The 24,912-nt window shown below is 36.9% G+C and overlaps 2 protein-coding genes across 3 annotated transcripts in view; both read right to left on the reverse strand.

Moving 5' to 3' along the window:
- TGM5 (transglutaminase 5) overlaps positions 1–5,676 on the reverse strand; it is a 45,706-nt gene extending 40,030 nt beyond the window's left edge. Inside the window, exon 1 of one of the 2 annotated variants that reach the window (XM_023500708.2) lies at positions 5,486–5,673. In XM_023500708.2, the coding sequence (XP_023356476.2) occupies positions 5,486–5,495 (10 nt within the window). In that variant the 5' untranslated portion in view covers positions 5,496–5,673. Of the gene's footprint in view, positions 1–5,485 lie in introns of both variants that reach the window. The other variant, XM_031952177.1, reaches the window with a different exon arrangement.
- Positions 5,677–21,585: 15,909 nt separating this feature from the next.
- Positions 21,586–24,912, reverse strand: part of TGM7 (transglutaminase 7) — a 35,630-nt gene continuing 32,303 nt past the window's right edge. Inside the window, exons 11-13 of the mRNA XM_023500710.2 lie at positions 24,679–24,839; positions 22,983–23,116; positions 21,586–22,150 (exon numbers count right to left, since the gene is read on the reverse strand). Coding sequence (XP_023356478.1) covers positions 21,991–22,150; positions 22,983–23,116; positions 24,679–24,839 — 455 coding nt within the window. The 3' untranslated portion in view covers positions 21,586–21,990. The remainder of the gene's footprint in view (positions 22,151–22,982; positions 23,117–24,678; positions 24,840–24,912) is intronic.

Raw genomic sequence — 24,912 nt, forward strand, 5'->3', positions numbered from 1 at the left:
ATTGTTTTCTCCTCACCCCTTGCACTCATAGTTCTTCTCTCCCTTTAAGACAAAGCTTAAGCACTATTTTATACAAGAGAAGTCTTTTCTGATTTCTCAGTCTGCTAGTCCCTTGCCTTCCAAAGTATCTTGTATTTAATTACTTTTTTCATTTATGCTGAATCTATTTATATAAATACTTGTTTTCCATTAGGATGTGATATCTTTGCAATTTAAAATTATTTAATTCTTTGTACTTATTTTCCTAGGCTTAATACATGCTTGTAGAAAGAGGATAAGCCTGGGAAGATTGACTTCAGATGCCTTACTAAGGAATCTGCCTCTCATGCTATAGGCAGTGGAGAGGCACTGGAGAGGCACTATTGTTTTTTTTTTTTAAACTTTTTTTTATTATAGCTTTTTATTTATAAAACATATACATGGGTAACTTTTCAAAACTGATCCTTGCAAAACCTTCTGTTCCAAATTTTTCCCTCCTTTCCCCCACCCCTCCCCCCTCTAGATGGCAGGTAGTCCAATATATGTTAAATATGTTAAAATATATGTTAAATTCAATATATGCCTATATATCCATACAGTTATCTTGCTTCATCATCTGAAAAATGGGTTGAAGAAGGAAATGACAAATCATTCCACTATCTTTGCCAAGAAAACCCCAAATGAGGTCACAAATAGTTGGACACAGCCAAAATGACCTGACAACAATGACAAATACTTCCCAGCATTGTGAGAATTAAATGATATAATATTTTAAAAGTACCTAGCACAATAAATGCTAGCTGTTGTTGTTGTTGCTATTCTTATTATTATTCCCACTGTCTGGTCATAATAATAATATCTGATTGATGAATACAGAGAAACAAAGTCACTTAATCTCTGACTATCTCAGTTTCTTCATATGTTAAATGGAAAAAATAGCACCTACCTTTAATGATTATTATGAAGATAAAATGAAATAATATTTTGAAGTGCTCTACAAACATATGTTATATAATTTCTAGCTATTATTGTTATTATTATTATTATTATTATATGAACTGATATAAAATGAAGTAAGCAGAACCAGGAAAACAATTTACAAAATGATACGACAACTTAACTGGAAAGAATAATATCAAAATAATGTAGATCATTGCAAATTTATAATAAACAAATGACCTAAAAGACCCCCATTTCTTTGCAGAGGTGGAGAACATGGATATAAAATACTGCAGAAATATTTTACTTTTTCCATGTGTTACTTAGTTGTATGGAATTTTTTTCTTCCTCTTTTTAACTGTTTTTATTATAAGGAATAGCACTCCGGAATGGAAAAGAGGGATAAAATGATAAATGTAGGTGATATAAAAACAAAAGGTAGCAAAAAAACATTTAGTTTAATTTAAAATATTTAAACATTTATTTTAAAATGATAATAGTTGATACTTATATGTTTAAAGTTTATATTCTTTGTAAAATTCTGTGTGTGCAAACACCATTTGATCCTTACCATAATCCTATAAGGCAGTACACTTATTTTACTCCCATTTTACAGATGAGGCTCAGAAAAGCAAAATATCTTACTTGATACAGATATTATGTATCAGAGCTGGGTCTTTATTAATCCCAGAGCACTGCTTCTTGTGTACTTTCTCCTTCCCCAAACTGACTCTCAACCTACCATGTGAGGGAAAGCCCATGATTCCTCCAAGCTGCCTTTTCCACTCTGGAATAACTAATTGTTAGGATATTTTCCTTCCCATCAGATCTAAATGTGGTTTTCAACTCCCCCCCCCCCGCCCCCATTATCCCCACAGAACCAGAACAATAATCTTAATTAATTAATTAATTTTGAAGGCAATTAGAATTAAGTGACTTGTCCATTGTCACACAACTAAAAATGTCAAGCGCCTGAAGATGGATTTGAACTCAAGTCCTTCTGACTCCTGGGCCAAGGCTCTATTCACTGTGGGACATATTTTGTTTGATTCTAAAGGGAAGCCAGGGTGTTTAAGAGGTGAACGCTCTCTTAATATGCACTATGATCTAACATATCATGGAGTTTTAGAATCTCAGAATTAGAAGGAACATCAGAAATTATCTACTTCAACCTCTGATTGAAAGGGAACTCCCTCTACAGTATCCCAATCAGTTCTCAGTTGAAGACCTCTAGTGTGATGGAGTGCTCACTAGCTATCAAGGCAAGTCTTCCATTTTTAAACATCCTTCAGTGTTAAGAATTCTTTCCTTTTGGATATAAAATTTATCTCCCTTCATCTTCCACTCACTGACATAAGTGCTTCCCTTTAGAATCAAACAAAATATGTGTAATCTCTCTTTCACATGATGACCCTGGATATTTTTTTCCCTCCTCTTACCATTCCAGCCTTGATTCTCTGTACTAGTCAAGAAAATCTGCTTTCTATGATTTATTACCTCCCACCTCTAACTCTGCTTTCATATGTGGCATACCTCCTCCCACACCATTTCTCTCCTCTAAAGCATCACTTAATTTATCTCCTCTGTGAAATCTCTGCTGACTGACATCAGTCCACTTTTAATTGCTCCACTTCCTCGGACCTTTCTGCAGGTATCTATAATGTTATACGACATTTATATATCTTTTTTAGTATGTGTTCTGATAGTGCATATATTTCTCTACTGTCTCCTAATAGACTTTAGGTTCCTTAAGGGCATAGTAATCTCTCCTCAGTATCTCTTCACAGTATCTAGTTTTTTCAGATAAAAATTTTTCTTATTTACATTCTTCCAATAGGGAATAGATTTTGACTTATTTTCCTATTAGTAGTGATAGGAATATCCAAATTAGAACAGGAAGGAATTTTAGAGGACTCCCAGTAGAACCATTGCATTTGGAAAAAAAATTACATATATATATATATGGTTTTTCTGTAACCTTTTTTTACTGAATATGTCCTTTCCTCTCCTACCCAGTAAACCATCCCTTGTAGCAAAGAACTTTTCTAAATGAGAGAGAAAAAAACAATTCAGCAAAACCAAATAACATATAACCGAATCTAACAGTACATTTAAAATTCCATATTCATAACTACCCACTTCTGCAAAGAAGGGAAAGAGGCACGTTTTTCAGCTCTTTCCTAGATTATTATATCTTGGTAATAATAACATGAGCCACCCTTCTCATTTTACAGATAAAGAAACCCAGAGAGGTGAATTGATTTGCCAAAGGTTCCCAAGTTAGCAGTAAGAATTTATTCTCAAAATGAGGAGCAGGCTGATTTCAGAAAAGCCTGGAAAGCCTTACATGGACTGATGCTGAGAAAAGTATGTAGAACCAGGAGAATATTGTACACAGTAACAACAAGATTATGTGATGATCAACTGTGATTTTAGTTCATATCATCAATACAGGGATTCATGACAATATCCATAGACTTGGGATTGAAAAAGCCATCTACATGCAAAGAAAGAACTTTGAGACTGAATATGGATCAAAGCATAGTATTTTCATTGTTGTTTTGTTTTCTCTTTCTCATGTTTTTTTCCTTTTGTTCTGATTTTCTTTCACTACACGACTAACATGGAAATATGTTTAAAATGATTGTGCATGTATACTCTATATCAGATTGGTAGCTGTCTTGGGAAGGGGTTAATAGAGAGGAAGAAAAAAATCAGAACTCAAAATCTTACAAAAATGAATGTTGAGAACTATTTTTACATGTAATTGGAAAAATAGAGTACTATTAAAATGGAAAAAAACCTTAAATCCAGATGCCACATTCTCTCTACTGTATCCCACTTATTTTTTAACCTTTCACACACTCTTTTGCCCACTTTAATCTGGGACAATAACATATACATACAAAAAGGGCTAGTTAGTGATACTGAGAAAAGCCAAGAGAATATTTTACACAATAGCAACAATACTGTAAAAATTTTGAAAGCCTTAAGAACTTTGATCAGTGCATTGATCAGCCACAATTCTAGAGAGTCATGATACCAGCTGCCCAGCTTCTTATAGAAGTGATGGACTCTATAGAGACATGTAGAACAATAAGGGAATTTGTTTTGCTTGACTATGCATATTTGTTACAAGGGCTATTTTTTCTTTTTCATTTAGAAAAGAAGTGAGAGGAGAAGGTAGATTTTGGTCAATTAAAAAATAAAATTGAGTTAAAAATCAAATATTTTGCACTGACTGTAGTACTTCTTTGTCCAACATAGCAGAAAAACAATAGCTCGTGAGTATAGGAAAAATAAACATGTATCACTTTGTAATCATTTTAACTGCTGAATATCTCTCATTATAAGGGACAGTTAGTGGCATAGTGAATCTAGAGCTTCAGCCCTAGAGTCAGGAGGCCCTGAATTCAAATTCTACCTTAGACACTTACTAGCTATGTATTTCTAAGCATGTCACTTAACCCATTTTTGCCTCAGTTTTCTCATCTATCAAATGAGCTGGAGAAGGAAATGGCAAATCTCTCCAGTATCTTTGCCAAGAAGACCCAAACAGGGTCATGAAGAATCACACATGACTAATTAACTACACAACAAATATCTCTCATCGTAACTAACCCTCTTAAAACATTCTCTTTTCGATTATTATCTCCTAAACACATCTCTATGCTTTTGTTTTCTAAAACTTATAGGTTTATATTTTACATTGATAGGACAGGGGGTGGTGTGCTTTTCTCCAAGAGTAGTTTGGTGATGGTTATATAAGGTTAATAAGGATTTTACAAAGAAAAAGGGAAAGAGATTTACAGAATTATAGAAAACAGATAAAGAATTCAGAGAGGATCATGATGTGGGATGAAATGGAGAACTGGTGCACATAGAGATCCCTGAGGTCAAGAAAAAAATGTAAGAAGCTTCAAAGCTCTCATTTTAGATAGGGCTTTATGAATTCCAAAGCGTTTTCTTCACAACAACCCTGTGAGGCAGGTAGGGCAAGCTTCATCAGTCCTTTCTGATCAAGGGGGGAGAAAACTTTAGAGAGGTGGTGTGTCCTAAGCCCCACAGAAATTTAATGACAAATCCAGAATTAGAAATCAGGTCTCCTAAGAGACAGCACAGAGTAATGGAAAGAGTCTGGTAGCTCTAGATGCAAAGGCTAGCTGTGTGACTGTGTACAAATCACCTCCCTGAGCCTCAGTTTCCCCATCTGTAAAATGAATCATCTTCAAAGTCCCCTCTAGCTTTAAATCCATGTCCAGTTTCCAACTGTTCTGCCAGAGGTCATGCTAACTTCCTGAACTCTGACTCTGGCTCTTACTTTCTACATCTGACTTCCATGTCTGATGCCCCTATCAACCCCTAACCTTCCGCCTCCTCGGTGTGATCACTAGACAATCAGGTTTGGCCCAAGTTTTCTTTTCAGAGTTCCACACCTGCTCTCTGAGCCTGGGTTGGCTTTTTCCATTCACCTCTCTCTTCCCTCCACATTCCCATTTTCTCTCTCCCTTCTCTGTTCTCTCTGTTATTGTTGTATGTATTTATGTATGTGTGAGTCCTTTCCTACCTTCTGCCATGGCTGATGCCTTTCTCTCTGTTCTGTTGCCTGCACAACAGCTGGATGAACTGGAGCTTCAGGGAACCTGTGTCTGGAATTTTGACCTCCCCTTCCATTCAATCAGCTCTAGAAGGTGCTGGAGGTGGGGCTCTCAGGGAGGCTTCCTCCTGTTTACAGGGCAGATCACAACTGGTTTTCTCAGTTCACCTCAGGTTTTTCTTGGCAGGATTGCTTGGCTTACCAAAAGTGTAAAGACCAATGGGCAGTCAGTACTCAGTACCATGTGGGCCTTTGATATTAAACAATACTACTATTTCTCAGAAGGTATATTCAACATTGGTGACAGGTAGAAAGGTGACCGCAGTAGGATAACAAAGAAAAGGATCAGAGGATCCAAGAGCTCAAACTCTCATTGACTACATCTTGTATTTGACCAAGAATCCTCTCAGTGAATTGTCAACAAAGTATCATCCAATTGCTTCTGAGGTAACCCATTCCAATTTGAGATAGTTCTATTAGGAACTTTTTCTTAAATTGTTTCAATCTTGTATCTGGTCAAGAATCCTCTCAATGAATTTTCAACAAAGTATCATACAGTTGCTTCTAAGGAGGAACCTACTCCCTCTCAATTTAGCCCATTCCAATTTGAAATAGCTCTATTAGGAAGTTTTCTTCTTACATTGTGTCAAAAACTATCTCCATGTAACATCTATCAATGATCCTACTCTAATTCTGCCCTTTGGAATAAGTCTTGTTCTTCTTACACAAGTCAAATACTTAAAGGTTGCAATCCTATCTCTTCTATATTTTATCTTCTTTTTAAAAAGGTTTTTTTAAATTGAAACTTTTTATTTTCAAAACATATGCAAGGATAATTTTTCACCATTGACCCTTGCAAAAACTTGTATTCCAATTTCCCTCCTTCCTCCCACCCCCTCCCCTAAATGGCAAGTAATCCAATATATGTTATATGTTTTATCTTCAATAGGTTAAACTTTCTCATTTCTTCCAACTGATCCTTCTAAAGTATATGTTCTCTCATCCTCTAACCAGCTTGGTCACCTTTTACTGGATATGTTTTAGCTTGTCTAGTCTTTCTTAAAATAAGATGTTTTCCCTCAAATACTGAACACAATACTAGACATGTGCATAACCAGGATAAAATATGGTAGAACTGGGACTTCTGGCAGCTTTTTGGTTGCCATTTCACACCACTGACTTATATTGAGTGGGCAATCCACCAAGACCCTCAGATCTTTTTCACAGGAACTGCTATGTAGCCACAACTCCAATGGGAAAGGGGAACCTCTTTCTTGGGAGGAATAAGTAGCAGAATTCCGGGTCAAACTTAACAGTTTGGTTACCCTTAGATTATAGCAAACAAGAAGATGTGTGGTCCTTATTTCTGCCTGATATTGAAGCAGGTGGAGCCCTAAATTAGTGAGATATGACTGAAGTACTCGCTCTCAGCTACTTTACTTTGCTAAGAAATGAGTCTGATTTGAATAGACATCCCAGAGAGTTCCTTTCCTCTATATCAAATGCCAATAAAACCCAGCCTGCTCTATCAGAAAACATATTTCTTTTCAACACTTAATTAATGATTTTCAATTATGTCTGACTCTTTATAAGCCCCTCTTGTTTTTTTGGCAAAGATACTGAATTAGAGTCCTTCCTTCTCCTGGTAATTTTACAGCTGAGGAAACTGAGGCAAATAGGGATAATTGAGTTGCCCAGGATCACACAGCTAGTGAATGTCTGAGATCAGATTTGAACTCGGGAAAATGAGTCTTTTTGACTCCAGGGCTACCATCACTTACTGTGCCATCTAGTGGCCCTTCTTTGCAACACTGCCCTGCATCAAATTTGAAAGAGCCAGAGAAAATTACAAAGTAAATATAATAAAGGAAGAGAAAAAGGAAGATGCTTCTTTGTAAATGTGAGAGATTAGGGGTGTGGAAAACTGCATATAATGTCAGACTTTTTCAATATATTGGTTAGTTCTGCTGAAAAGAGGGAAACTTTTTTTAGATTGTTATATGGAATGGCTCTCTGATTTATTTCTTAAATCAAAAACAAAGAACAGAAATAAAACTTAAAAAAAGAAAAGTCTTGTAGTAGTGTCTTGGCCCTTCCAAGATAGAGTGAAAGAAAGGCCAGTATGATTTGAGGGTTACCATATAAATGGGTATTATGCCTGATATTGGAATTCCTTCTTTAGAATGACATTTAATACAAATCTATAACATAGTAATATAGAAAAAGAAGTAATTTAGCAGATTAATTAAGAGTGTACTGGAATATATAGATGTATGTATTATATTTAGTGTACTGGAAAGACAATTAGTAACAATAATAGTTAATATTTATATAATATCTACTATTTGCCAACCACTGTGATAAATGCTTTACAAAATTATAGTATTTGATCCCTGTAACAACCCTGGGAGGTAAATGTTGTTGTTGTTGTTATTATTATTATTATTATTATTATTCACCTGATCTGGGGATAAGGTTTGTATCCTACCTCCATCACTTCTAGCCGTTTGGTCCTAGGCAGAAGATTTAACTTCTCTTAGGTTTCTTCATTCATAAAATGGAGATGACAATACTGGCACTCCTTCACAGAATTGTAAACTTTTAAACCCTACATAAATGTGACTTGTTATTGCTAGTTAATTATAAGATGATATAGGAAATCAGGGCCAAGTGAGGTGTCATAGTGACTGGGGGAACAAAAAACTTAAGACGTGGTAGCACCAGGGGATAAGCTTCCTACTTCTTAATTTTCCACAGGTCCAATTCTGGAAAATATTAAGAAATCATTGGGGCTAGCTAACAAATATTGCCACATCTACAGCTACAACTAGGGTGGAGTGACCAAGGCTTTGCTCCAGGGCCCTGACTTCTGGGGTGGAGTGAAGTATACCAATTTTTTTTTTTTTTTTTTTGCTTATTTGAGAAGTTGGTACATATCCCCATTAACTGGAAATTTTATAAATCATCCTCTAGGCACTGAGGATCTCCTTTCTATCACTTGACGGGAGGATTAAATAGTGTGCTATTGAGAGTCAAATTGTAACACCCTCTATTGGAGGTGTTTTTTTGTAAATCCAATTTTCATCCCAACTGAATTTTTCTTGACTGCAAGAATTCATAGTTATAGTTCTGCCAGTATCCTCTCCTTTAAGAAGACATGAATTCAAATCCTGCCTCAAATACTAGCAAACTATATAACTCCGGGCAAGTCATTGAATCTCTCAGCGTCATTTTCTTCATCTGTAAAATAGCACTGACTTCCCAGGACTGTTGTAAGGAACAAGTGAAATAATGCTGAAGAGCACTTTGCAGACCTTGAAGCACTATATAAGTGTTGGCTATTATTTATTATTGATAGTACAGCAGGAGAATGGGAAGCTTGGTTTGCATAAATACAAAGTTTTCTGCCAGTGTGTTGGGGCATTTAGAATTCTTGTCTATTTATGACTTTTATCAGCCAGATAAGACCAACCATTTTTAGATGTGTTTGTGGAAAGGACAATAATCTTTGTACATTACTCCCCATCTCCAGAGAGTGTCACTGAAAATAAATGCAGGAAATTTTCTCTTCTGTTTGTTTTTAAATATTATATTTGTTGCCATAGATAAGATAGATTTTATTGTTGAATCATTTCTTTAGTCATGTCAGACTCTTTATGATCCCATTTGGAATTTTCTTGGAATGGTTTACCATTTCCTTTTCCAACTTATTTTGCAGAAGAGGAAACTGAGGCAGACATGGTTAAATGACTTGAACGTCAGCCTTCCTGATTCCCAGCCCAATGCTCTATCCACTGCACCATCTAGCTGCCACAGATAGATAGATAACATTATACTTTTCCCTCTTACACAGAGAAACTTCCCCAAAACAAAGAATAAAAGGGGGAAAGCAGTTTAGCAACATTAATCAACATCACTTCAATCTGATAAAATATGCAATGTTGCAAGAGACTTTTTCTCTTGAAAATGATTCACCTCCCCCCTCCTTTATATTTGACCTTCCATGTACCATCCCTGCTTTTAAATGAACCTGCCTTCACCAGTGGAATAGATCAGCAGTTACCCAATACCATTTTAGTATGATGACTCCTTTTTACATCAAAAAAAAAAAAAATGAATCACTCTCTCCACCTCAAAGAGTAGTTATACTATTAATGTTTATTAATAATATATTTAATGACAAAAATACAATATTAATTTAGATTACTTAATCATAGCAAGATCTACACACATGGAAAATGTGGAAATAAGAGGTATGTTTGCTTATTCATACATTACCTGTGACCCAGATCCTATTCCCCAAATTTTGGTTTTATATGAACTGGGTCTATTCTCTGGCTGATAGGTTTTTGGTCTGATTTTTTTGCACAACATGACAAAATGAAAATATGTTCACAAGAATTGTATATATTTAACCTATATTAAATTGCTTGCTGTCTTGGGGAGGAAGGAGGTAAGGAAGAGAGAAAAAAAAATTGAAACACAAAATCTTATAAAAATGAATGTTGAAAACTATCTTTACAGGCATTTGGAAAAATAAAATACTATTGAAAATTATTCTCTATGAATGACTCCAAAAGTTCATTTTTCTTTGGCTTTCATGCCTCTACTTAACTTTTTTCCCAGGGAGATCTTTATTACTCCTGCATATCTTATGTCCATGTTTTCAGAAATGTGGTAGGTCTCCAGTACGCTACAAACTCTGAAGGGAACAAATACATAGAGGACAACTTTTATTTAAAGTGGGAAAATATAAAAAGTTCCTAGGAGCCCACAAACAGGTAAAGAAAACGCAGAAAATATTCACAAGAAGGCATAAATTCCTCTCAGAAGGGAACCAAACTCCATGGTAAACATTAGAGGAACATCAAGTCCAACTAGGAGAAGTCTCTTTTCCACAGAAAAGAGTCCCTTCTAAACTCATAGTGCCCCTGTGCCTTGTATTTGCTCTGGAAGGAAAACAGACTTTGGAGCTGATAGATAGACAGCTTTCTACCCCATCAGTGAGATTGTGAAGACTGAATTTTGTTGTTCAATCGTTCCAAGTCACTTTGGGGTTTTCTTAGCAAAGGTACTGGAGTGATTTGCCATTTTCTTTTCCAACTCATTTTTCAAATGAGGAAACAGACAAATAGAGTTAAGTGCCTTGCCTAGTAAGTGTCTAAGGCTGGATTTGAATTCAGAAAGATGAGTTTTCCTGACTCTAGGCCTTGCCCTGTACTAACTGCTCCTTATGGAGTCTGAATATGTTACTGTAATAAAAGTTTGCAGGGACTCCACAAAATCACAGCTTTCATCTCCTCAATATTCTTCTTGCTTTAAGGTCCATATGAGCAATCTCCTATCTTCAAGAGGCAAAATGTTCAGGAAATGTTGAGTCTCTGAACGTTTGAATAACTTCCAAGGCTGGAACTACCCACCAAAATCTTCCTTTTCTACTAGAAGGCCAGATTCTGGGATCAAGCTGCTAAGAAAAGTTTCCCTTTCACCTGTGAGATAGGGTTTTGAGAACATCATCTAAAAACTCTCCTCTTCTGCCACACAGGCAGACACATCTACCTTTGCCATGTTTCTTTGAAAATTCTCAGTTCTATATTGTTGTTAGAATGGGGAAATTCATTATCAGAATTCTTCTAGTCTGAAGTGGTGAGAAAACTGGGGGTGAGTGTAAGTAACTCCCATGTGTTTCTCTTCTAAGTTAGCTCTTGACAGTGAGGGAGAGGGAGAGAGAAGAGGGAATGGACATATATATATATATATATATATATATATATATATATATATATATATAGTTTTCCCCTTTCCAACCCAAATGTGCTCTTCTGTTCTCTGCTCTGTCTTCCAAAAGCCAAATCATTTCAAAATATATATAGAACTTGAAGGGGCGTACATCCCTGGGCCTGCTTAGTGGATAGGAGAGCCAGTACTCTTGTTAATGCTATTTTTTGGCTCCATAACCTTTATTCCTCCACAATACTGTGATTTCAGGCCTCCCAAACCCGTAGAGAAGTCTCGGCAACCTGAGAATTCCCTGGAATTTGGGGAGCCAGTTTTACATTTATCACTTGTTGGGTATAGCCTTAGTCAAACTGAGACCTGTTGAAGACCTTAACTTAAAAGACTATCTCCCATAGAATTCAGGACCATTTCTAGGCATCCTGATCTATATCTGGCCACTGGACCTAGATGACTTTGGAGGGGAAAGTGAGGCAGGTGACCTTGCACAGCCCTCCTTCACTGAAATTCAATTCACCTCCCTGATGTCATGATCCTCTTTAAGAAGGAAGGACAAAACAACAACAGAGAACAAATAAAAAAGCAATAACATTTTTTTTTTGGCTCTCTTTTGCAGACTAGCACAAAGTTGGTCAATAGTTTAAATGTCTGCTATGTGTCAGACATTGGGTTAAGTGCTAGGAACAGAGAGAAAGTTAGTTCCTAATCTCAAGGAATTTACAATCTAATGAGAGGCAACATATAAACAACTATATTCACAATAAGCAGGTTTGGAGATAGCCAATAGCAGGAAGGCTCTAGAATTAAGGGGGATCAGGATAAGCTTCCTGAAGTAAATAGGATTTTAGCTGGAATTTGAAGGAAGCCAGGAGGCAGAAAGGAGGAGTCCAGCAAAGGAGAAGCTAACTTTAGAAAAGATGGATTTAAGATTACAGGAAAAGATAATAACAAATATTGGAGGGGATATGGAAAACTGGGACACTGACGCGTTATTAGTAAAATTGTGAATGGATCCAACCATTCTGGAGAGCAATTTGAAACTACATTCAAAAATTTATCAAACTGTAATTCCCTTTGATCCAGTAATGTTTCTATTGGGTTTATATCCAAAGAGATCTTAAAGGAGGGAAAGGGACCCATATGTGCAAAAATGTTGTGGCAGCCCTTTTTGTAGTGGCTAGAAACTGGAAACTGAGTGGATGCCCATCAATTGGAGAATGGCTGAATAAATTATGGTATATGAATGTTATGGAATATTATTGTTCTATAAGAAATAACCAGCAGGATGATTTCAGAGAGGCCTGGAGAGACTTCCATGAACTGACGCTAAGTGAAATGAGCAGAATCAGGAGATCATTATACACAGCAAAAACAAGACTATATGATGATCAATTCTGATGGATGTGGCTCTCTTCAACAATGAGATGATTCAAACAAGTTCCAATTCTTTAGTGATGAAAAGAGCCATCTGCACCCAGTGAGAGGACTGTGGGAACTGAGTGTGGTTCACAATATAGCATTTTCACTCTATTTGTTGTTTGCTTGCATTTTATTTTGCTTCTCTCTCTTTTTTTTAAACTGGTCAGATTTTATTTTTCTTGTGTGGCATGATAATTGTATAAATATGTATGCATATATTGAATTTAACGTACATTTCTACCATGAATAGAAGGAGGGAAGGGAAGAAAACGACAAGAGAAATAAAGGAAGGGAGAAAAAGGGAATGAGAGAGAAGGGAGAGAGAAAGAGTGATGAGATTGGGGAAACAGAGAGAAGGAGAGGAAGGAGACAGAAGAAAGAGAAAAAGAGGGAGAGGAAAAGGAGGAGGAGAAAGATTAGGTTTTTTATGTGAATTTCTTTTATCATTAGTGATTTAAAACATCTTTCATTTAGTTGTTAATAATCTGCAGTTCTTTTGATCTTTGGATCAATTGTAAATTAGGGATTGAATTCTTAATATTATCTCTAAAATCCATCTTGGAGCCAAGTACACAAATAGGTGAGTTCACTTTCCATTTCACAGGCCTCTGGTTCTAGCCCTGGCCTGTTAATTGTGGATGTGTACCAGACTGAGGCAGACTTTCTGGCATCTTAGTCAGACCCAAGGGAGCCCATTGCTTTCTCCTTTGGCTCTCTTGCCCATTTCCTAGTTCTCTTTATGAGTACTATCATCCATTAAAGCAGAAATAGTAGAAATAAAGCCGACTTAAAGAATGCTTTGCCTTGGTCATGTGAGTGACAAGATTATGGTTTAGATATTTACTTTTTTCTCCTTGACCTCTCAGATTTCTTCAGAACAGAAATAATGTGCCAAAGATTAAGCAACTTCAGCTATCTCCATGGTTCAAAACACCCAGAATCCAAAAAAATGGATTTAAAAAAAACCCTAATCCCAGGAACTGATGTTCACTGACCCTGAGCTTTTTCATTACCCCTCTTCCAATTCTCATGCTACTAGTAGCAAGGTTGTGCTAGCAGACCTAAGTACCCCACATATCAAAACATATCCCTATACTTCATTCTCCCTTTTCCTTTTCCAGTGCTATGGGAACTATGGTTCCAGCTCTGCAGATTGTTCAGACACAGCCCTTCAGAAGCAAAAACTTGCCAGGGCTGCAACCCAGAAAACACCAGTGCTACAAAGCTCTGAACAGCTGATGCTGAGGAATACAGACTCTGGATTATCAGTGCTGATGAAGATGGAATGGAACAGTTTACTAGGACAGGATACCCTGCATGTGGGAAACTATGTAGAACTCTACTAAGCCAAAAGTCAGTTGAGCCAGAGAACTAGGCTAGTGAACCATTAATTGCCAAGTATAGGAAAAGGCAAATATACTTTGAGATCCAGCCTCCAAGGAATCCACAATCAGAGCCGAGAAGTCAGGAAGTGAGTAATAAAGAAAATAAAGAAGAAGAATGGACTAAAAGCACTAAAGATTTGAGGGAAGAATAAAACTTAGCTGTGTGACCCTGGGCAAATCACTTAACCCCAGTTGCCTTAGAGGAGAGAAGGAGGAGAAGGAGGAGGAGTAGGAAAAGGAGGAGGAGAAAATGAAAAGAAGAAGAAGAAGGAGAAGGAGAAGAAGGAGAAGAAGGAGAAGGAGAAGAAGGAGAAGAAGGAGAAGGAGAAGAAGGAGAAGGAGGAGAAGGAGAAGAAGGAGAAGGAGAAGGAAGAGGAAGAAAAGAAGAAGGAGGAGGAAGAAGAAGAGGAGGAGGAAGAGAAGAAAACTTAAAGACATAAGCTGATAAGTCAATGGGAAAAACAATAACAACAGAAGAAAATATGGCCTCCAGATCTGGCAAATAAGTTGAGATATCTGTGAATAAATACTGCAAAACAAGGAAAATGGTCTAACACTTGATGAATCAGAAAATCCTGAGGAATGTGAACATATTCTTCCTGAGTGGTTTAAAAAAGAAATGAGAGTTAAAGCAGAACTTATGTCCTGTGTAGAAAAAATAATAAATCTGCAATGGCAAGTCTCACCAACGAAACAAAAGAGAGAACAATAGGTTGGGAGTGTAAATACAAAGAAGTGAAAAACAATCTAGTAGAAGAAAAGCAAAAAAAAAATAAAAAATAAAAACAATAAAATTAAAGAAAGGTTGGTAAGGCACTCAGCTAAGCAAAGTCATTTTAGAGTCATTTAAGGATGAAAACAGGACAACAAAAGAAAATGGAACAGATTTGTCAAAATTACTTATATTGTTTTCTCCATCAAACATCATACTTAGCTCTTAACATCATTGTCCTTGTGATTTTAGATTGGGTAGAAATGTCACACAAAGGGCAATGGAGAGGCCTCTTGATGGGTGAAAGATATAGGTTGCAATATGAAATCAATGAGGAACTCTTGAAAATAGGAGTAATGATGTCATTGAGGAATTGTATGATAAGAATAAAAGGACTTGTAATGTGTTTAAGCTATAGAATGACAGTCAGAGGGTTCTACTGGTATTTTTGTAATGTCAGGATAAAATAAGGCTAACTTCCAGTGCATCTGATGAATCCCCTCCTGAACTTATGAGAATTTATTGGACTTCACATGTCCAAAACTCATGTAGGATGTGCTGCCTCAGAACTGAAATTTCTGAAGTACAGCCAGCATCAGATGAAACCAGAGGTGCTATTGATTTCTTATGCCTTCTGGGTTGGATAGAATTAGCATAGTGAGAAACTTTGACTAATACTAGGCATTTGATTGAGAAGAGCTGGCTTGGGGAATTCTGGATAGGTATATTTGAGTTGAATGGGAGGAAGGAAAAAAGCATTTCTTAGGTACTAGGCACTTTCCAAATATTATTACCTCACTTGATTCTTAAAATGATACTGGGAGATAGGAGCTATTATTATCTTCAATTTGCATTTGCAAAACTTATGATGGAAAGAGCCATCTGCATCCAGAGAAAGGACTATGGGGACTGAATGTGGATCATAACATAATATGTTCATCTTTTTTGTTATTGTTTGCTTGTTTTTTTTTACCTTTTTGATCTGATTTTTCTTGTGCAGCATGATAAATGTGGAAATACATTTAGAAGAATTGCATATGTTTAATCTATATTGGATTATTTGCTGTTTAGGGGAGGGGAAGATAAGGAGGGAGGAAGAAAAATGTGGAAGACAAGATTTTGCAAGGTGAATGTTGAAAACTATCTTTGCATGTATTTTGAAAAATAAAAAAAACTATTATAAAAATTACATTTGAGGAAACTGAGTCAGACAGAGGCTAAGTCACTTGCCCAAGATTATACAACTAGTAAATGTGTGAATTTAGCACTCTATCAGCTAATCTACCTCAATGGCTCTGAGGGAGCAGAAGATCCTTGTTAGCCATGTACCAGAGAATTTCACACAGAATGCAAAGAAAGAAGTCATCACTGCATTCTATAAGTATGAGAGGAGAATTGACTCAAATAACAAATGATGGTGAAAAAAATGTCCTGGAATTTAAAAAGAAAGTGATTATTAAGGACCTTGAAGAAAGCTAACTTGATTTTTTAAAAACTGAGGCAATTGGGGTTAAGTGACTTGCCCAAGGTCACACAGCTTAGGAAGTGTTAAGTGTCTGAGACCAGATTTGAACTTTAGGGCTGGTGCTCTATCCACTGCACCACCTAGCTGCCCCAATTTGATGGGTTTTTAACATCAGTATGGTCACTTAGATCAATGCCAAAAAAAAACAAACCCCAAAACAAAACTGGATGAAACCATTTCTCTATTGTATCTTTTTCTGATTCAGACAAGAGACTGAACGATTTCTCATATACTTTCTCTCTCTCTCCATATCGCCAATAGATGTTGTTACATAAGCCATATTCAGATACCAGATTCAGTCACTGCCAGTCATTTGACATAGAGGTTAAATTTTTTTTCTTATGGTAAATAAAGTAGCTATGAATATTTTTGTACTAATAGTTTCTTGTCCTCCCCTTTCATGATATTATTAATATACAGTCTTAACAATGGAATCTTTGGGTTAAAATATATTTAATTTTTGTAACTGATTGCATATTGCTCAATTGTTTTCTAAAAAGTTTTGAGTTTATCTTTAGTCCCTTTTGAAGAATAAAACAAAGTACCTATGTCCTCAAAGGTCTGCCAATATTATAATTTCTTTGTTAATTTTGACAATTTAGTAAGAGTAAGATAACATCAAATATTTCGTGATTATATTTCTGTGATCATAAAGGAATTTTAGCTTCTTTTCGTATAATTATCAAATATTCATATTTCCTCCTTCTAAAAATTGTTTGCGTACTTTGATTATAGTGTCACTGTGAAGTGTGCATTTCTTGTATAGCTCTATGTCCATTCCTTATAAATTCTGGATAGCTGACCTTTTTCTGATGTATTTACTACAAATATTCTTTTCTAGTTGGTTTCTTTTTTATTTTAGAAATAATCACATTTTGTTGTGAAAGTCTTTTTATAATATATGATCAAACCCATTGATTTTGTCTCCAATAAATCCCCTCAATTGCTCAGTTGATAAATATTTATCAAACATTATGTGCAAGACACTATGCTAGAGGCTAGAGATACAAGTATAGTGAATGAGACAAACCCCTCTCATAAAGAGCTTACATTCTATTGGGGGATACAATGAATACACATATTAATTACAGTATACATACATATACAATGTAAATTTAAAATACATAATATAAATATTCAAAGTAATTAAATATAAGCATTTGTGAGGAAGGGCAGGAGTAGTAGAGAAACCAGGAAATGCTGAAAATGATGCTTGAACTTCCTCTTGAAGGAAGACAACAGAAAGGAGAGGGTTTGTTTCAGTTATATGAAATAACAAAGGTACAAAGATGGGAGATGTGGTGTCATGATCTATTAAAAACTTGTCTTCTCATAACTGAAAAAAAAAATCAAACCCAGAGTATTCCTTTCTCTTTCAATTTTCTTCTGACTTTTAAAATTAATTTAGTTACTTTTTAAAAAATAATTTAGATCATGGGTGAAAGTAAAATTTGTCATAGTTTATAAAGTTCTAAACACATTTTTGGGCCATTCAGATAATTTTACCATTTCAGATTTTTAAACTAGTAATCCCATTCTCCACAGTTTTTTTGACATGAGTTTGTGAAATGCTGACTTCAATTTTCCATTTTATTGAGTTATTCCTTTTTTTCTAGTATCTCTTATAATTATACAGTTATAATTATGTTTAGTACATTTTAAGTTCTGATAAAGCAGGTCCTCCTCCACTTGTTCGTTTTTTTTTTTTTTAAATTCTTGACATAGTTATAAAAATGCACAATGTTTGAAACCTGAGGAGAGAATGATCACATTTACTTGAGGGGAAGGAGAAATGGTGAGTACTAAAGTACTCCTGATTTGTCCTTTAAGGAAGAGGGCAATTTCAGTGAGTTGTGATGAAGAAACTAGTCAAAGCTTTGGGGGATAGTGGATGCAGAGGCATGAACCTGGAAGCCAGTAAAATGAAAACAGAAGATAGAATAGTCCGAGTGTGCAGGATTGAAGAATGTCTTCTAAAAGGATAGTGTGGGTTAAGATTGGCCAGTCAGGGTGGAGCCAGATTATGAAGGGTATTTAAAATTTATTTGGTGGATAATAGGGAGCCAGTGAAGGTTTTTGAAAGTAGAAGGGTGATATAGTATGGAAGATCCATTAAAGATGGGATAGTCTGGAAGCAGGAAGGACTATCAGTACTTTTAAGACTTACAAGAAATGACAAATGTGTGAGGACTTTGAAAATCATTACATAAAATATAGAATAATTGGGATCCTAAGTGGGGCATTGGATAGAGCACTGGGCTTGGAATCAAGAGGACTAATCTTTCTGAGATCAAATCTGGCTTCAGACACTTACTGTGTGACCATGGATAAATCACTTAATCCTGTTTGCCTCAATTCCTCATTTGTAAAATGAGCTGGAGAAGGAAATGGCAAACCACTCCAGTACTTTTGCCAAGAAAACTCCAAATGGGAACATGAAGAGTGGGTCACGATTGAAACAACATAACAAAAAGGATTATCATTGTTATACTATAAATAAATAAAAGACAGCATGGCATTGTGGTTTGAGATCTTAATTGGAGTAAGGAATATGGATACAAATTTTGCATCTGGCACTACTAGTTGTGAAAGTCTCAAAAGTTACTTAACTTTTCAGTATACCAGACAACTCTGTTAAGATCATAAAGTGTAGACATCTACTAATGCTAGTCTGCATTGGTAAAGTGGAATTTCCTCACTGAGAAATATACAAATGAGTGTATTCAAGTCTGATTAGTAAAAATAAGATTTGGATGACTTGGCTAAAGTCAAAAAGTTATTGAGGAATCAGCCCTTTGGAGTCAAAGCAAGGTTTCAAGTTTTCCTGACAAGTAGGTGAGGTATCCTAAAGATGGCTTCTGATACTCCCTTCTGGGGCTAGCCATCCTTAACATACCTAAAGCTGTGACTTAATCCTACAGAAATGCAAAAAAGATTCTTAATGGAGACAGGTGTGCCCAGTTCACTGGGTGAAATGTATTGGGCGTGCTGGCTCCTCCTGAAAAAGGATGTCTGCCAAAAGGATGGGCAGCAATTAAGGGAGCCACAGGTGCTGATGACACAGGGAGAACAGGAATGAAAAAAATGGGGGGAGAGAAATTATTTAAGAGATAAAAAACATACAAGGAGAATGTGGCAGTGGAGGAGCAGGAAATACAGAAAAATGTCAAAAATTCAGACCAACAAGAAGACAGAAAGAGAACTATAGACTGCGAGATTAAAGAAGAGTAGGAAAAGAAAAGAAAAATGGAGATATGAAAGCACAAGGAGGAAAAAGGGGGATACTATCAATAAAATGATGGAAGAGAAAGAAGAGAGAAAGAAATGAATGGTCATTTCAGGAGATACAGAACTGGCATTGAAGCTTAAAGTTCACCTAATCCAACCCCATAATTATTTAGATGTAGAATTTGAGACACAATGTAACCTAAAGAGATCATAAAAGAAGGAAAAGAACCAACTTGTGAGAAAATGTTTATGTTTGTAGCAGCCCTTTTTGTAGCCGCAAGGCACTGGAAGTTGAGTGGGAGCCCATCAGTTGGGAAATGACTGATTAAGTTATGGTATATGAATGTAATAGAATATTATTGTTCTATAAGAAATAATGAACAGGGTGATTTCAGAAAAGCCTGGAAAGACTTGAAGTCTTTGCTAAGTGAAGCGAGTAGAACCAAGAGAACATTGCACACAGCAACAGAATTATGGGATGGTCAACTGTGATGGACTTAGCTCTATTCAACAATGAGGTGATTCAAGACAATTTCAATAGACTTGGGATAGAAAATGCCATCCACATCCAGAGAAAGAGAACTATAGAGACTGAATGTGGATCAAAGCATTGTGTTTTTACCTTTTTGTTGTTTGTTTACTTTTTTCTTTCTCATAGTTTTTTTTTTTCCTCATTTGATCTGATTTTTTTGCACAACGTGAGGAATATGGAAATATGTTTAGAAGAACTGTACATGTTTAATTTACATTGAGTTGCTTGCTGTCATGGAGAGGGAGGAGGTAAGGAAAGGAGGAAGAAAAATTTGCAACACAAGGTTTTGCTAAGATGAATGGTGAAAACTATCTTTGCATGAATTTGGAAAAAATGAAATACTATTTAAAAAAAAAACCTACAAGAAAACAAAGAAAAAATGATGGACAGTTCTGAATACCATGTCTTCTATTATTATATACACTTTCTTGAAATGGAAATTTAGTGCTACATATTTTGAATCCTCTCTTGTGTTCTGCTGTGCACATGATGATGTTTTTCTTTCTTTTTCTATTTTGTATTTAAGTTTTAAATAAATAAATGCATTTTAAAAAGAATTTGAGACCCAAAGAGGTTAGTTAAGTGCCAGCTTCACACAAGTGACAAAGTTGGGATCTAAACACAGGATCCTAGACTCCTAATTTAGTGTCATCTTACATTATCATGTTTTTCTTCAATAAGGAAAAGAGATGGCAGCTAGATAGCAGAGTGGATGAGCACTGATCCTGGAATCAGGAGAAACTGAGTTCAAATTTGACCTCAGATGCTTAATACTTCCTAATTGTGTGACCCTGGGCAAGTCACTTAACCCCAATTGCCTCAGCAAAAATAATAATAATAATAAGGAAGAGAGATAAAGAACAGGTAGCAGAACTGGTGAAATGTGAAAATTGATTATTTGATAGAGGATTGATAGAGGAGATAAATAGGGGTACAGGTTGGACCCATAATTTTGTTGCTATAGAAAACTCACAAATGAAAAAACTCCTTTAAACAATGCAGAGGGCACTTTCAAACTTTAAAGACTTGCTCTAGAATATTTGCCCAGGATCACATAACTAGTATATGACAGAGGCAGGATTTGCTTGCTCAGAGGACAAATTTTATCCACTTAGCCATGATGAAAAAATAGATTGTCCACAAAATAACCCAAGAACTTTTTTATTCCTAATTATCGCTATCACACGGTAACATTTCTTTCTCTGAGAGTCCAGGTCAAGTACTGGAAATTCAATCCTTTTCTGTACAGAATGAAGGACTCCGCCCACCCCCATTCATCTCCAGTGTTTTTCAGCTAGTCCCATGTCAGCTTCCGGGAGAGAATATGCTCCTACCTGTCCATAGCCAAGAGTAGAGTTCTTCTGCGCAGCACCTGTGGGCTCATCACCATGACAACCCAGGGGCAGCCAACTCCGTTGGGAAGGCAGCAGCCAGGACCAGATACCACGGTCCTGGGCTGTGTGCCTGCCCCTGCAAGAACTTTGTTCTAGGCTACAGGCTGAATTGAATTAAAGTGAAATAAGACAGAACCTTTATCTCCCAGAAGGAGACAGATAGAAAGTAGAAGGAAGATTTTTAAAAAACTTATCTTACTTTGGCCAGTAGAGGTGAGGAGTGAGGGGGTTGATAGAGAGGTGATTGTATTTTCTATGTTGTTTTTTCTTTCTGCTGGGATCTTTGAGTGAATAGGAGAGTAGGGAGAGGCAGATTAGGTGGTTGGTGTGGCCCCCAAATGATCAGCCAATAGTAACAGGCAAGTCATCAGCACACATGGGAAGACATTTGGATTATAAATAAATAAGTCTTTATTGCCCACTCCCAAGGGGGCAGAGTGTCTGGCAGGAATCTCCTTCCATGCCAGAGAAAAGAAAGGGGGGGGGGGGAGGACAGGGTGGGGCCAATGGGAGCAGACAAAAGGGACCCAGAGGAGAAGAGGGCTCAGGCTGAGCTGGCTGAGGCCACAAAGATGTCCTTGTAGCCTTTGATCTCCTTGACCTCGGTACAACTGACCAGCACTTGAAGTTGCCTGGCTCCCTCTTTGGTGGGGATTAGCTCAACTTCGGCTTGCATGGTGTCTCCAGACTGTAAGGTGCCCAGGCTAAAATTCAAAAAGGGAAGCAGAGACTGTCAGCATTTAAAAAAAAATTCCTCGCCCCTGCTAGTGCTTTCCCTCTGGGATTACCTCCTATTTACTCTCTATCTTCCCTGGATATAGTTGTTTGCATGCTGTCTCCCTCATTAGATTGGAAGCTCTCTGAGGACAGGAACAATTTTTACCTTTTTTTATCCTCCTCCCTTAGCACAGTGCCTGATGTACCTGATAAATATGTTTTGACTTGATTTAAAAAATTCTTTTTTTTTCAACAAATGAGCATTTGTTTTCTCTTTCTTCTACCTTCCTCCCAGTTGGTGTCTTAAAGACAGATAAGAGCATGTAGTGTCCCCCTCTTTGAAGCTAGGATCCCATTGGCTCCAACTGAGGTATACCTATAGTCTCAGATGTTGAGACTGAAAATGAAACAGTGGAGGAGGGACTATTCCAGAAAAAAAACCAAATGCTAAAATGCTTTCTCCATTTGAGAGCAAAAGAAAAAAATCGCAGGGAGGAACCCAAGGAAAAATGCTAAGATTTATATCTGAAAGAGTCCTTAGGGATCATCGAGCCTGCTGATCTCTCTATTTATACATGAAGAAAGTGAAATGGGCATATTTGAACCCAGGTCTTCTGACCACAGATCCGAGCTTCCCATTCAGTTGTAAGCTCCTTGAGGACAAGTATTGTCTTTTGTTTCTTTCTGTATTCTCAGCATTTCACACAGTGCTTGGCACTTAATAAATAAATGCTTAATGATTAATTGGTTGCTCTTTTCCCCTTTAATCCACTGACTCCCAAAAGAAACCCAACTGGCTTCCTGCCCAGCTTTACTTACTCAACTGTCTTTTGTCCTTCAATCAAGCCGCTCCCTTCCACCATCAAAACACAGTTCTGAAGTGGCTCGTCCTGAGTATTGGTGAAGCTGATGGAGACTCTGAGTTTCTTGCCCACTGCTGCCTGCCCAAAAACCTATAGAAGGAGATTTTGGAATTGTTTGTGGCCATTTTTCTTTCTGCAAATCTTATACTTAACACACCATCCACCTCTCCTTACTTACACATCTTGCCACATCCAGGCTGTGTTACTTAGAAGAATAAATATTGACTTTAGGGAAAATCTGGAACTGAATGAACCTTTTTCTGTATTTAGAGTAAACGAATGTGTCGTCTTTGGGATAAAAAATAATTCTATGGCCCAGCACCAGTAGGACAAAAATCCAGGATTTTTCCTTTCCATACACAAGGAGAGCTGTACATTAAGTCTTCATTTTTACTGGAATGGAAAAATCAAGGCCTTTTTTGTGTACAGATGAGACAGAATCAGATCTGAAACCCCAGAGAACTTTTTGGAACCCAGAGTCATCCACAAATCACCATAAATCATCCACAAAATGCCAAATGAATTGTTGACAGGAAGTAAGGGTTATTTGCATTATAATAAATATCTCATGATAAGGTTCTGTGGTTGTTGCATAATGGTCTTGGCGTCCAACTGGAGTTAGTGCTGAGGACTCTGCCCACTCTTCCTCAAATCATGATCATTTGGTCTGGTCACCTCATTCTGCTACGTTAGAAATTGCATCAAGGCGGCCAAATGATTTAAGGTGCTGGGGAACTGTCCAAGTAAAAAAATATCTAACCTCAGCAAAAGTGGGGACTTGACATGTGTTGAATGATTTGCTAATAAAAGAGCCAAGTTTATTACATAAAGTTGAATTAGACAGTCTTATGAAATTTATAGAATGCAATGGCATGGAAAAAGTGAAGTAAGAAGGGTATTTTCAGGGGAAGAGGAGGAAAGAAAAATCTCCATAAAAAATAACATATGGAGTGTGAGTGAGAGATGATTTGTCTGGACTCTATTCCAATCAATATTAATATGATAGAATCATATCAAAGTTCTACATAAAGCCCCAGAGATATGAGCTATAGATTCTAATTCATTTGTTTAACTATAGGAAATTAAAGGCCCTCCACCCTAGTTTGCCTTGTCATGGTGACCAAGCCCAATGTAACAAAGATCACAACTACATGGAAATTCCCGGAAACATTTTTGTGCCTCCAGACCAATCCCTTATCCAACAGGCACAGGCAGCCTTCTCATGACACTTGGGTCACTAGTGTGATAGCTTGTAGCATTTCTTCCTGCCCAAATTAAAGAGAAGTCTGTCCATCTTGTGGGGAGATTTTCCTTACTTCATCCAACTTATGATCCTGCTAACATATTATTTTAGAAATGTCAATCAAAAAAATTATTCTGTATTTGGTATAGTTGTTCCAGAATAATCAGAAGTCTACCCTTATAAAAGTAGGGCCCTGGAAAGAGGAAGCATCTCAGATTGTGAGGAAGATCTGAGGTCCATTTCATTGGAGGGGACCATGGACTCTAATAAAAACCCTCTGGGCCATCTGCTCAGAGTTCTGCCTCAGTCTCTTTTATCGTACGTAGGTGGGATAATTTTAATCTCCACAGAAGGAAGGGGGGCTCCCTGTTTTGGCTCAAGAGCTGCCCCTCCAGGCTCTAAATCTCACCTCAATGGTCAAGTGGGGCAGCTCCAAGGAGATATCTTTGATCACCAGTAGCTTCCTCCTGGTCTGCTCGATTTCCACAACTCCCGACAAGCGGATCAGTTTTTCATCACTCATCTGGTCCTTGTAGTGGGTGAAGGGCAAGGTTATCGGCAACTCTTTCTCTGTAGAAGACCCAAAAGCCACAGTTGAGGAAAATCTTGAGACTTGGCAGTGTGTGTCTTAGCACAAATGAGC

The sequence above is a fragment of the Sarcophilus harrisii genome, chromosome 2, assembly GCF_902635505.1.
Source record: "Sarcophilus harrisii chromosome 2, mSarHar1.11, whole genome shotgun sequence".
Lineage (NCBI taxonomy): Eukaryota > Metazoa > Chordata > Mammalia > Dasyuromorphia > Dasyuridae > Sarcophilus > Sarcophilus harrisii.